The 12892-nt window shown below is 45.4% G+C and overlaps 4 protein-coding genes across 4 annotated transcripts; 2 read left to right on the top strand and 2 right to left on the bottom strand.

The window, feature by feature from the left end:
- Positions 1-665: 665 nt before the first annotated feature.
- BCIN_05g02120 (hypothetical protein) lies at positions 666-4115 on the top strand. The gene is made up of 4 exons (XM_024692884.1): positions 666-846; positions 907-1220; positions 1270-2233; positions 2285-4115. The coding sequence occupies exons 2-4, from the start codon at positions 1034-1036 to the stop codon at positions 3693-3695; spliced, it is 2562 nt and encodes an 853-aa protein (XP_024548666.1). The 5' UTR covers positions 666-846; positions 907-1033; the 3' UTR covers positions 3696-4115.
- Position 4116: 1 nt separating this feature from the next.
- BCIN_05g02130 (hypothetical protein) lies at positions 4117-6437 on the bottom strand. Its single transcript, XM_024692885.1, has 2 exons — positions 5890-6437; positions 4117-5834 (listed from the first exon to the last, which is right to left on the bottom strand). Exons 1-2 carry the CDS (start codon positions 6318-6320, stop codon positions 4469-4471), a joined length of 1797 nt encoding a protein of 598 aa, XP_024548667.1. The 5' UTR covers positions 6321-6437; the 3' UTR covers positions 4117-4468.
- Positions 6438-6541: 104 nt separating this feature from the next.
- On the top strand, positions 6542-9886 carry BCIN_05g02140 (hypothetical protein). Its single transcript, XM_024692886.1, has 3 exons — positions 6542-6655; positions 6713-6849; positions 6901-9886. Exons 1-3 carry the CDS (start codon positions 6642-6644, stop codon positions 9567-9569), a joined length of 2820 nt encoding a protein of 939 aa, XP_024548668.1. The 5' UTR covers positions 6542-6641; the 3' UTR covers positions 9570-9886.
- Positions 9887-9889: 3 nt separating this feature from the next.
- BCIN_05g02150 (hypothetical protein) lies at positions 9890-12328 on the bottom strand. The gene has a single exon (XM_001548225.2). It carries the CDS (start codon positions 12081-12083, stop codon positions 10662-10664), a length of 1422 nt encoding a protein of 473 aa, XP_001548275.2. The 5' UTR covers positions 12084-12328; the 3' UTR covers positions 9890-10661.
- Between the last annotated feature and the right edge of the window lie 564 nt (positions 12329-12892).

Consider the following 12892-nt stretch of genomic DNA (forward strand, 5'->3'; position numbering starts at 1 on the left):
GGTCGAGACCGTTTTGTGGCTGTAGAATTGAAAGTATTGGAAGAAGGGGTGCTTTGAAAAAATTCTCGAGGTCAACGTGTACGGCCGCTGGCAAGAGAAATCCACTGTTTATAGTACCCGACCGAGTAGCATTCGGGGATTTTATACCCAATCGATGAAATGGGGGAACATATCCAAGGAAGGTTTTTGAAGGGTTGTGAGACGGTTTGACAATGATAAATGGTATGTCGAAACAAGCCATCGATTATGTTTGTGCTTGTTCTTGTGGCTGGATGACTGGGTAGATGTGTTCGTGCCTAACATACTCAACTTGTCCATGGGTCCCAACTGTCTGTTGCAGTTACTCTTACTCTTCAACTCACACGGAGTGCGTGCTGGGTGGGTAGGCGGGTGTTCTGACATGTATAATGGATGCATCCCACCACCGGTTCATATTTGGATAACTCAAAGGCACGCAAATGCATCCAGAGGCAAATGGGAGGATTCCCAGCACTTGAGCCGAGCGTGGGAATCTACGTAGGTGGTGCAATCGATCCTTGGGGTCCATACACGGTCATACACATGAGTAATACTAATATTGCAAATGTAACATCTATCCACTCAAATGTGAAAAAAGTGAAGCTTTTCAAGTCAAGCGCATCGTCTCGCGCATCATCCAATGTGGCGGGCGGTACAACGATTGGGACATCTCCTCCATGGTACCAAAGCAGTACCATTGCAAGGTTGAGAAATGTCATAACCCTTGAAACTCTTCCGCGCCCCCTCAAAAAAGGTGGTGGATATCTCTGGGCTCGGCTATCATCGAGTTAGACTGAAATAGCCATCTCATGCACCGGAACGTACCAGGTACGATACTTCTGCCACCGATCATAGATATAACCATCTCACCTCCTCACCTTTTTCCAGCATTCAACTTCTGCACCTGCGTCTGCGTCTGCCACTGCAAAATCATTTCAACATCAATATAGATCCTGGACGTCCTTCGATCTTCAAGCGTTCACATATACAACATACACAGCAATATTCAGGAACGATGGAGAAGTTCAAACGGCATTCCACCTATGGCAAAGCTACTTGTGAACCCATCACCCTGTCCAAGAGTAAGAGAGATGGTAATTGGCAGTCGGCGGCTCTCAAAAATTGCTTGCTGGCCGATGGCTCTATCCTTCACGAAGAACACTCGAATATCTCAACGGGCAACAACATGGTGACCTGGCCAAGTACGTATGCTACCCTCTACACCCTGCCATCCCATTAACGTTATCGCAGGTATCGCTAACCACGTCACACCACGATCTGCGAAACCGATAACAATCCCATATCTCCCCACGGAAATTATCAACCACATTATATCTCGGACTGACGACTTAGAATCGTTGAAGAACTGGGCGCTAGTTAGCTGGGTATACAATGACATTGCCGAACGAATCCTATGGTCAAATGTCACCATCAATACCGCCCAATTTTACGATCCATCCTACCCCTCAGATGGACAGGATCCTCTTCGAATCCTACGCCATGAAAGTCACGAGAGACGAAATGACACACATTTACGACCTTCATGGATGAGAATGGGACGGGGAGAGCATCGAGTGCCTTCAATCGTCTCGAGGCTATCGAAGGTCAAGAACTTTGCTCTCAGAACTGTTTGGGATGTCGACTCGAGAGATTTGCCCCAAGGGGGTTCGAGAGAAGATTGGACGATTCGGGAGGTTTACGGGGACTTGTTTCCTATGATGCACAACCTTTATACCCTTCGAATCGATGGTGAAGTTAATAGAAAAACCTGGGACTTGCTACTCGCATTACCATCGCTTCGAGAGTTAAGGATATGGCGAACAACGACAGTTGACTCCCAAGCTCTTCTAGACAGGAATCATTCAGCAGAAGCGATTAGTCAACTTTCCCATAACGAGAAACAAGACTTGGTTGATAACATGGTATTGAATTTCCGAGGTTTATCAAGACTAACAACATTCGAGATTGGGTTGCTATCACCCTTGGAGTCAGCAGCTTTAGGTGCTGAGGTCCGGGAAAGCAACCTTGAAGTCCTTCACATTGCTGTGACTCGTGATAATAGATCCTTTCACAACCAAGGACAATATACCTTGGCGAGATTTTGGGCGAACCTTGTACCCAATGAGATTGATGAAAGTTCACCATTGATTCAAAATTACAACGTTGGCTTCCCCGCCTCCATGCGTGAGCTGGTTCTCGAAGATGACGCACACCTGTCAGTCTAATGTCCATTTCAGTTTTCTTCTATACTAATTTTATGTTATAGTGTTGTTGCTCCTCCAAAGATAGTCCTACAATCATTCCACAGATGTAGACACAATTTGACGAGATTCTACTTCGACTTTTTAGATGAGACACTACTTTCCTTCGTTCTCAAAAGTTCTTCCGAGAGAGCCCCCCTCTTTCCTCGCCTGACTCATCTTCATCTACAATGGCCCGAGTCTGAGAAACACTCATTCGAACACCCTCGCACCATGACCAAAGTTATGCTCGCCTTTATCGAATCACACAAACCCACTCTTCAAAGTTTTCAACTCCTGAATGCAGCTGAAGATAACCGACTACTAAAATATGAAAATCCATTGAATAAAGCACTTAAAGGATGGATGACAATCAAAGAGGTTCGACTGGACTCAGAACATACTCCTGATCACTATGCAAATGTGCCCAGAGGACAAGAGTGGACTCGACCTGCAGATTTTCTGTCCGTTGACGGTGGAGGGTATTGGGGCGAAGATCTTCGCCGTGCTAGACTTGATCGATTTAACATCACCAACATAGATGTTGGTTTCAAATCATACCGCGCATGGCATAATATCAAAGTGCTGGTACTAAATCCTAAATTATTGTGGAATTATGGCCTTCTTCCCGATCCACACGATCAATCTAGTCCTCGACTTAATTCATTGGTCCATGATCACCTTTTGGGTATGAAGCATTTTGCAGAATCCGAATGTGAAAACAAAGAAATTGCAGAGAAAATTTCTCGAAAGATGGGACCAAATCTCCGTGTACTTTCGATTCGCGACTGCAGATTTTGGATTCCAAGTTACGGCAAACCAATCTGGCATCTCAGAGATGCTCTTGCAGATCCTGAACAAAGTCGACTAATCAAACATGTTTTGGATCAAAGAGACTGGGACTTTTTATCGGAAAGAGCTACTACTGATACCCAGGAAGCAGCTAATACTGCTACATTCCTTAGAAACGACATATATTCTCCAAGTCAACCAACAGCAGGATCAATCCCACGTCCAGTATCCCGTGCCTCCATCATTAGTGACGCTATCACCGAGCCAGATCTAGAACACAGTTCAGAAGACGAAGATGATGTGATGAACTCTGAGAGTGAGGACGAAGACGAAGTGATGAATTCTGGAAGTGAGGATGAAGATGAGGATGAAGACTATAGGTCCGTAGTATCGGAATTGGACGATGAGGCAGAGAGCGTACAACCCGAGGCACAACTTGAGGCAAGCCAACTTACACATCCTCCTGTAGGGTTTACAATTGAGGATGCCGCACACATAGCACAACTTCATGCGGTATATGCGGCACAACCTGATACAGAGATGCCTTTATACACGCACACAGAGGCGCCAAATCTTGATGCAGATATGGACTTGTTCACTCATACAGAGATGCCTTATTATATTCATTCTCATCCCGAGTTATGATAGGTCGTGCATTGCTGTTTGGCCGAACAATTTACATAAAAATGAACGACCACGAGGACATGAATATTGGGTGGTAAATATCAGCATTTATTTGCATGGGAATGGGATTGGGATTGGGCGCATTGATACTCTTTACACATGGCTGGCTAGGGGGAGGGGGCGCTCGAGATAATCAGTAAGGCTTGGGAGTTTCGGTATACTATTGGAGTCTTTTTCAGATTCATCAGATACCCAATCATTTTCACATATTACACGACGGGACTCTGACTTGCTGTCCCTGTCTACAGCGTCATTTGTAGCTTTGAGCTAACCAGCGGATACATTCGCTTCTTGTATATAGCTTTTATTTGCATCTCCTGGTGTAGATTTTACAGTTTAGCAGCATTAATTTGCATATCTAAAAGTTAATTACTTGTTACAATATTTATTTTGGCTGATCAATGACGTGAGAGAAATCGAAGATGGAATTTACTCGTAAGAACAGAAGCATCTTTCAAATTGTTCATCAAATTCCGTTTGCTTCACAGCACCGCCTTTACCCCCTACGGAGCCGTGGATGAATAAAGGAGACGAGGTTTTTCGTACATACATATGAGAGTGTTCTCTAAGAAAACATTGCTCACTGTACTCTCTCTCTGGTTCCTTTGCATTTTGAGTCATAGATTTATTACGATAGGTAGTACATCCATCCTAGATTTACAACAATAGCGATATCTCATAATCATTAATATGTCTCTAATCATGATTCGTAATCCTCTCATCCGCTTATTTATCTACGACCCCCACAATCCCAAGGTCCAGCTGCCCTTTTCCCCAACACCACCCTTGAAAGCTCCGGGACCCATACTACCTCTGTTTCCTGCACCCGCAGCTACGCTCACCTCCGCATTGCGATTTGCACCGGAAAGACCATGCTGCATCCATGCTTCTCTATCGATGGAACTTACGGCGGGGATTTTGAGTTGCGATAGTAAAGATGCGCCGGACCAGGCGCCGAGACTCTCGATGGCTCGTATGAAGCCTTTTTCTTCGGGGATGGTGAATTTGTCGGATTTTGCATGGATGGTTGCGGCGATGGAGTCGGGTTCGGGGGATTGATGGGCGGCGGGGATGAGGGTTGGAGGTCGGGGTGTGGTTGGGGAGATGGAAGAGGAGGGGGAGGAGGGGGAGGAGAGAGGCGGGGAAGAGGGGGTTTCGATGGGGGAAGTGGGGGAAGTAGGCGTTTGTGATTGACGGCGTCGGGTGAGTTTAGGATTGCTTCTGAATTGCGAAACTGCTTTTCCTTGGACGGGATCCCAACCTCGTTCTTCGACAAGCGTGTTGAGTTCTTCTAAAATGCGAGCTTTTAACCCAATGATACTAGCGCCGCCTCCTACAAATACGATTCGGGACATGCAAACGGAGCGGAGGTCGACGGGAAGACGGAGGAGAGCTTGGTAAAGGAGAAGATGGATAGGGAGTTCTTCATCGTCGAGCTCGGGGGTGGGGACATGGGTTGCGAGGAGTGCTTCTTCGCAGGGTTGCGCGAGTTGGGAAAAGGGAATGCGGAGTTTGCGTGGTGGGAGGGTGGATTTTAGTGGGATTGTGGCTATATCGTTGGAGTCTGGGACTTCGGTGATGTTTAGAGATCGCATACCGGTTTGTAATTCGGCTTCTTCTTCCAGTGGCGCAAGACTCCTTTCGGGTGCGGGTTTGGGGACGAAATTTCGAGTTGGTTTGCACCATGCCATTCGATTGACTATTTCTTCGCACTCTTCGAAACTTATGAATTCTTCCAATGCCACGTTTTCTTGGTCGTCGGATGACTCCTGCATCAATATTTTTGGGTCGAAAGATTCGGCCAACAGTCTGCGCATCGCTTGTCCTAATAACTTCGTTGCCCTTATAGATCTGTGGCTCGATACTTCTCGGAACTCGTATGTTCCAGTTACTATGGTTTCTGACCAACCAATATCTACAATCATAGCGGCTCGTAGACCTGCAGCTACCGTCGTGAGTGCTGGTGTAGCATGCAAAGAGATATTCGGAGATTGAAAATTTGTAAACATCGTATCTAAAATTGTAGAGAGAAGAGGCGATGGTAAAATAGACGGGAGTGCCAAAGTCACTTTTCTCGGCCTGGAATCGATCAGTAGAAATCTGCGAAGCCATAATCAGCAACATTCCTCTCCCGACTTGAAGAGCCTCTACAAACTTTGTATAGGCATCCCTCACAGCCCTCTCAATCTTATCGCCCACCAGCCCCAAATCCACGTCCCTCAGATCCAACTTCCATAGCTCATGTGCCTCTCCCCATTTCTTCCCATGTATCCTCTCTCTCCAAGCTTTATCATATCCCGGCTGCCATCTCCTAAAATCCCCCGCTCTTCTCTGTTCTTCTGGTCCAAAATTTACAACTGCTTTGGGTCCTGCATCGCCTGCGAAACCAACCTTTACATATCGACACCCGATTTCAATAACTATGCATTCTTCTTCTGCACGCAGAGTAGAGGGCGAACCAAATGAGTTTGAGAGTTGTCGAATAGGCGTATGCGGGGTTGAGGGCGCACCACTACCACTCTGTGGATTTATGGATGGACGAATACTCGATACGCTGCGATGAGCTGGTCCGGATGAGTGTGACATTTTGCTATGATTTCATTTCCATAATGACTCGGCATGCAAGCTTGGGGACCGGGGTCGTATCAATTACCTATTGCCCGTATCCATAGTTCTTTTTAGTCGGCTTTTGGAGGTTTGACCTTTATTGCTGTGGCAACGAGAAACTGTCAACAAGGATATTGGTGAAACTATTCTTATCGATTTTCTTCAACTTCATTCACTACTAGCATTATCGTTCAAACCAAGCCCTTTTGCTTCTACCTTGTAAAGTTATTGTTTCTTAATAGCAGTGCTATTATTATGTATAGTTTTTGGTGCTAGAATTGAAGAATTGCGTTTGCCATCATGGGGATCAAGGGGTGAGTGACGATATTTTTCCACAACACAGGAGCTCTCTATACTGACCAAAGTTTCAGAATTTACGGGGAAATTGGGCCCGGAGAAAGAGTAGCCCTTTCGAAAATCTCGATTGAGAAATACGAGAGAACTGGGATTCCTTTGCGGATAGCAATCGATATCTCGATTTGGAACTTCCAAATCCAGTCTGGCCAAGGTAAGCTGATCAGCACATGATCGTGGGGATATTCGGTCTCATTTATCATAGGTGGTACGAATCCGGCGCTGAGAACACTGTACTATCGACTTCTCAGGCTTCTTTCTATTTCCGTGCAACCGTTGTTTGTTTTTGATGGGCCTCACAAACCACCCGTCAAACGTAACAAGCAAACGGGGCGAGGTAGTGCTTCGATTCCGGATTTGATGACTAAAGAACTGCTTAAGCTATTTGGCTTTGCGTATCATATTGCTCCTGGAGAAGCCGAAGCAGAGTGTGCTCTTCTACAGCGTGAAGGGGTTGTAGATGCTGTTCTGAGTGAAGATGTCGATACGCTTATGTTTGGGAGTGGGTTAACATTCCGAAGCTGGTCTGCTGGGGCAACAGAAAAGAAGAGTGGTGCTGGTTCACCAACACATGTTAATGTTTATGATGCTAAAGCTACCAAAGCCGGTAAATCAGGATTGGATCGTGAAGGTATGATTTTGGTAGCCTTGATGAGTGGTGGCGATTATAAAACCGAAGGGATTCCTGGATGTGGTGTGAAGGTTGCCTGTGAAGCTGCTAGAGCAGGTTTTGGGAAGAGATTGTGTCAGATTCGAAGAGAGGATGTTGCAGCGTATGATAAATGGAGAGCAGATTTGGCTCACGAATTATTCACAAACGAAAGCAAGTTCTTTAGAACCAAACGAAAGGCCCTACAAATCCCTGAAGATTTCCCGGATCGTAAAGTTTTGGGTTACTATACGCATCCTGTTGTTTCGTCGTTAGCGAAGGTTGAAAGGCTTCGGGATCAGATTGTATGGGAAGGAGAGATCAATATTCCGAAACTTCGAAATTTCGTGGGCGATGCATTTGAATGGAAAGGGAAAGAGGGGGCAAAAAAGTTTGTACGAGGTTTAGCACCAGTGTTGTTGCTAACAAAACTTCGTCAGCGTGGAGATCGTCAAGATTCCGGATACGATGACCCTATGCTCACAAAATTTAATGAGATGGAATTGGTAAAGTCTATCTGCGGTCAGAGAAGACATGTTACTACAGATGAAGTTCCAGAATTGAGGGTCATCTACCAGCCTCTCGAAATAGTCGACATTGATCTAGATGAAGAAGACGATGAGGTTGAAGATTATGGAAGAGATGGCTTGGCCCCTCTTCTTGAGGACGATCAGATACAGGCGTACGCATCGGATGATGCGGCACCAACTGATACTCCACGAAAACGTGGACCTTCTCCATATGATCCCACAAAAGCAGATAAACTATGGGTATTCGAGTCTATTGTTAAGGTTGGTGTACCACTTACTGTAGAGGACTATGAAGAAGCTCTCCGAGATCCTAAAAAGGCCTCGAAACAAAAGGCTGCTGCAAAAAGAGCAGAAGCTAAAACCAGCAAGTCTCAAGCAACAACTAAAAGTAGTGGTGGGATGTCTAAGGGTGCAATGGATCGTTTTGTCGAGAGATCAGAAAGAAGCACCAAGCCCACAGCCAAAGCATCGAGTCAGCCTACCCGAAATGTCGAAATATCGGAAGACGATCTACCACCTCAATTCTTGGCTCCAGGTATTAGAAGTCCTAAATCACCAGTACCGGTAGTGACAAAGAAACGACTCACACGCGGTCGCAAACCGGCTGCTATCAAAGAGAAGGAAAACCCAAGGTTGAATCCATGGGCTACATCTCAATCATCCTCTTCTCAACCTTTACCTCAAATTGCGAAGGCCTCACGTCTTCGAAACCCTTCAACTCCAAGTAAAACATTTCAAACCTACGGCTCAATGAGTCCAAGTCCCAAACCTCAATACATCCCCTCGCCACTCTCCAGACAAAAGCATCGACAACTACCCCTTCCCTTAAGTGATGACGAAATGGATGAACTATCTCTTCCACCTACCAAAACTAATCATTCCTCTCTACGGAAAAAGCGTTCTTCACCACCAACAAACTCAAAATCGGGCCTCTCATCACCCCTAGCAACTCTCAACACAAATTCAAATACCCGCCCACCACTGACTCCCCAACCCACAAACCGCAAAGTCGATTTCTCACTCCATTCCTCAAGCAACAAATCTTCTTCCTCGGGCTGCTCCTCCATCTCCAAATCCTCCTACAAAACCGCGCCTTCGCAAAATTACTCACCGGGAGGAATCATCGATCTCACGTCTTCCCCTCCCGGAACCCCATCTAATTTCCCCGAACCATTGATCAGAGATTTCGACGACTCTCCCGGATATCCCAAGCTCATTATCCCGTCTAGTTCTCCCATCCCGATGAAAATGAGTCCGCAATATAATAACCACAATTACAATTACGATTACGAACAGATTCACGATCATAATAATACTTACACACCCACATACCACACTACCATCAACATCAACACCACAATCTACAACATCACCAATTCCCCCTCGCATTCACCCCTCAAACCCAAATCTCTCAAATCCCTCTCTCGACGAAATGCGCAAGGAGAAAAGGAAAAGAAAGGAGAGGGGGAAAGTGAAATCGAAACGATAAGAGAACAAACAATCGAAACGGAAATCGTCGAGGAAAATGTATCGTTTGATAAAGGACGAAAGGAGAAAAGTTCGAGGAGATACATCATGCTGCGCGAATCATTACCTGGGTCGTGGAGGGAAGTGGGTAGGGAGGAGTTGGTGGAGGGGAGGAGCCGAGCGTGGAGAGCGGAGGAGGTGGAAGTTTTGGATTTGACGGGGGAGTGAGTGGGTGGTTTTTGGGCGGAGTTGAGGTTTGCATTTTGGGTTTTGTTTATTTATTTATTTGGATGTTGGATATGGGATGCGGGAATGGGTTTGGGATTCGGGGTTTGGGGTTTGGGGTTTGGAGACTTGGAATAAATTGGAGTGATCACGGGCTGAGAGGAATCTCTGATTAAAATCAATCACGTATACGCTGTCTATTTCAATCTTGATCCAGGATTCTTTCGACCCGACTGACTTAGTTCTAGATATCTAGAAATTAAAGTATATGAGAGAATATTCCATAATGAATTATTTTTATATATAATACCTATTCCTTAACATATCCCACACAGCTTCATTCGCCCATTACCTTCACCGCTTGTCGTATCGTCATCCCCTCTTTACAATTTGAAGTCTGCTTCACTATTGCTATTTATTCATTCATTCATTCATTCATTCATTCATTCATTCATTCCTCCTCTTCTCATTCATTTCAACAGCACAACTCAGAATTCATAAGTACACAACTCAAGTCCACCACCTCCTTTATCTCCATCATTTCAATCCCCTGCCCCATCTCAACCTTTGTGTTCCAACCCAAACCAACCCGCCCCATCACCTTCCACATCCTCACTCGCCATACGATTTTTCTTTTTACAAATATAGCAAATATACACTATAAATCCAAAATCATAAAACCGTACATTTTCTCCTGCTCGAATACATACATACAACATATACATACATATATATACATACACGACCACTAGTCTAGCTATCCCATCCCATCCCATGCCAGTCCCCCATAAACGCCATCAAAACACGCACTTCATGTGATATAAATATACAAATCTCCCATGTTCCATTCGCCGAATATTCACATCGTGAGGGATTAGTATTCCGCAGACACGCAATCCATATGTGAATCCTTTGGTGTGTGCCGATCGAGGGATTTCGGATGGGTTTTTTCCTGTTCGTTTTCCTATTCCTATTATCTTCCCCGTTCGTCTCTTTCGGTTTACTCAGCGACTTCGCTATTCGTCATTACAATCCTCCCAGATTCCTATAAACCCATTCGCAAGAGTCAAGCACGCCTCACCCGCCCTTAACAACCTACCAATCCCGCTCCACCCTCCAAGCATCATTAGCCACCAACCCCTGCGCCCTCAAATCACAATCCCTGTGCCCCCATTTCTCCGCAAACACTCTCCTCCCATGTTCAATCGACATCTGAATGCCTATTTCAAAGCCCTCAGAATCCCGGTAATAGGGATCATTTTGTCCTCCTACCTGTCTTCCCTGCCACGTATTCCGTCCGTTTTTATTCGCGGTCTTGGAGTTTCCCATATGATCCAATACGTTTAGTAGTGTACACCATGATTCCTGGGCTACGGGTTCGTCGATCCATTCTCTGTGATTTTTATCCGAGAACAGATTTCCCAGGCCTAGATCGCGAGGTTGTTTTTTGGAGGGAAGAGAAGCATCGGATGATGCGTTCGAATCTGCTTTAGCGAGTTCTTCTTCGACGGCATTCGGATCAATGAAAGAAGGATCCGGGCCCCCTTTCTTCCTATACAAAACTTCGAGATCGTCCAAACTACTCGCTACATCCCAGATAGCACCCGCAGGCCAGTCTCTCATTTCGAATCCTTCCATGGCGAGTCTCTCATGCATGTCGCAATCGGTGCCGTAGAAAGGGATCAAGGTATCCCAACCTCCGACTTTCTGATATGATTCCGTGTTGACGAGAGCGAGACGATCGTAGGAGAAGAATTCGAGGGCCCATGGTTTTACGACTCCTGTTTCGGGGTTTGGAGCTGTTACATTGCGGAGAGCGGAGACGCAGTGATCGTAGAGGGATTGAAATTCTTTGGGTGACGGATTGAGATTATCTGGATGAGCATCTATCCATCGATCTTCAAATGACAGAATGGCGAGATCCATATGACTCCAGAAATAAGTTGGCCATTTGTTTTCAATAGCTGTCCATAAGAAATAATTTTGTACCTGGGAGAAGGTGAATAGAGTAGGTGTTATGAGGACATTCACACCAAGCATATTTAATCGGGTGTAGTTCAGAAAGAAAGGATTTTGAAGCGATAGTTGCCCATCTTTATTTGAATTCATAACACCTGTATTCTCGACAACGTATATATCCGAAGGAGGCCATCCTGCAGTAATATAAGAAACAACAACTTGCTGAAGAAGGCGCCAATTCCTTGTAAACCCAATAAGTAGAGGAGTTTTTTCGGGGACATGCGGATAAGGAGGTTGATTCCATTTAGGAATTGGCGGAAGCTCTGAAGCTGAATGGGCATTCAAAGCAAGAGGGAAATTATCAACTATAGGATAACTTTTGGGAGTCTTGGAGGTTTTATATTTCGGACGCCTTGGTCCAGTCTCGATTGGTTCGGGTGGAGGAACAAAAGATGTGGGTGGTCTTATACTATTTTGTAGATAGAAACCAGTAAGAAGTATAGTCGAGGCTACGAATACACCAAGTAGCACATAGCGCTGGCGTAAAGTGATTGCCATGATTATCTGCAATCTACTTGTGGAATGGAAGGAAGGGAAGTGATCGGAATGTGATGAAATAGAACCATGCCCACACAACGATTATGAACGATCAGGAAAAGACGCCATCAAAGAGGAAACAAATCTCACTACTTAATTACGAGGGACATCCTACAAGATAAAGTAGGAACAAGAGAAAAAAACCCCATTCTACCATGGTTTGAAAGAACAAAGTCTTACGGGTCCATCCCACTAAGGACGCCCCCGAATGCAGATTTCCTGATACCACAGACTGTTTGAATGCATACTACATGCCAAGTCTAAACCCACCAAAGAGGAAAATGTCTCCAGACGGCAGTATTCGTTATGATTCCCCTTCCAACCCCCATCCAGATTGTGTGTTGGCGCTGAAATGCACGCCGACTGCCATATTGATGACTATGCCGCAGTACGTGAAGAATGCTTCACGCCCCATAAATTATAGACGAGGAAGTGCTTCGCACTGAAGCACAACATAATAATTTCCCTGCACGTACCTTGTTTGTACTATATCTCCACTTTTTGCACCCTTCCTGGCGCTACGATCTGACTTCACTTATTTATTACACCCAATGATGTTTGATGATAGTAATTCTGATGCCTAGCCTTGCTGTCAATCTATTGTTTGCCCCTACCTCTACCTTGAAACAGGTCCTCTCGAGCTTCATTTGCGCTACATCGATATTGAGATTGATACAATCTCAATTCAACACAGAAAGCATACCACTCTCAAGATATTAGAGCCTGGAGGCGAACAGTACTCTCAAGCACCATGTTGACGGATTCACGGC

This window comes from Botrytis cinerea, chromosome 5, assembly GCF_000143535.2.
Source record: "Botrytis cinerea B05.10 chromosome 5, complete sequence".
Classification (NCBI taxonomy): Eukaryota; Fungi; Ascomycota; class Leotiomycetes; order Helotiales; family Sclerotiniaceae; genus Botrytis; species Botrytis cinerea.

What these genes read in the sequence shown, in the direction of transcription:
- BCIN_05g02120 (XM_024692884.1), top strand. Translation starts at nt 1,034, where the DNA reads ATGGAGAAGTTCAAACGGCATTCCACCTATGGCAAAGCTACTTGTGAA. An exon ending in CAACATGGTGACCTGGCCAA is followed by an intron (nt 1,221 to 1,269) that starts GTACGTATGCTA and finishes ACGTTATCGCAG; the next exon opens with GTATCGCTAACCACGTCACA. An exon ending in CTCGAAGATGACGCACACCT is followed by an intron (nt 2,234 to 2,284) that starts GTCAGTCTAATG and finishes TTTATGTTATAG; the next exon opens with TGTTGTTGCTCCTCCAAAGA.
- BCIN_05g02130 (XM_024692885.1), bottom strand. Translation starts at nt 6,320, where the DNA reads ATGTCACACTCATCCGGACCAGCTCATCGCAGCGTATCGAGTATTCGT. An exon ending in GTGAGGGATGCCTATACAAA is followed by an intron (nt 5,835 to 5,889) that starts GTTTGTAGAGGC and finishes ATGGCTTCGCAG; the next exon opens with ATTTCTACTGATCGATTCCA.
- BCIN_05g02140 (XM_024692886.1), top strand. An exon ending in CCAAATCCAGTCTGGCCAAG is followed by an intron (nt 6,850 to 6,900) that starts GTAAGCTGATCA and finishes CATTTATCATAG; the next exon opens with GTGGTACGAATCCGGCGCTG.
- BCIN_05g02150 (XM_001548225.2), bottom strand. Translation starts at nt 12,083, where the DNA reads ATGGCAATCACTTTACGCCAGCGCTATGTGCTACTTGGTGTATTCGTA.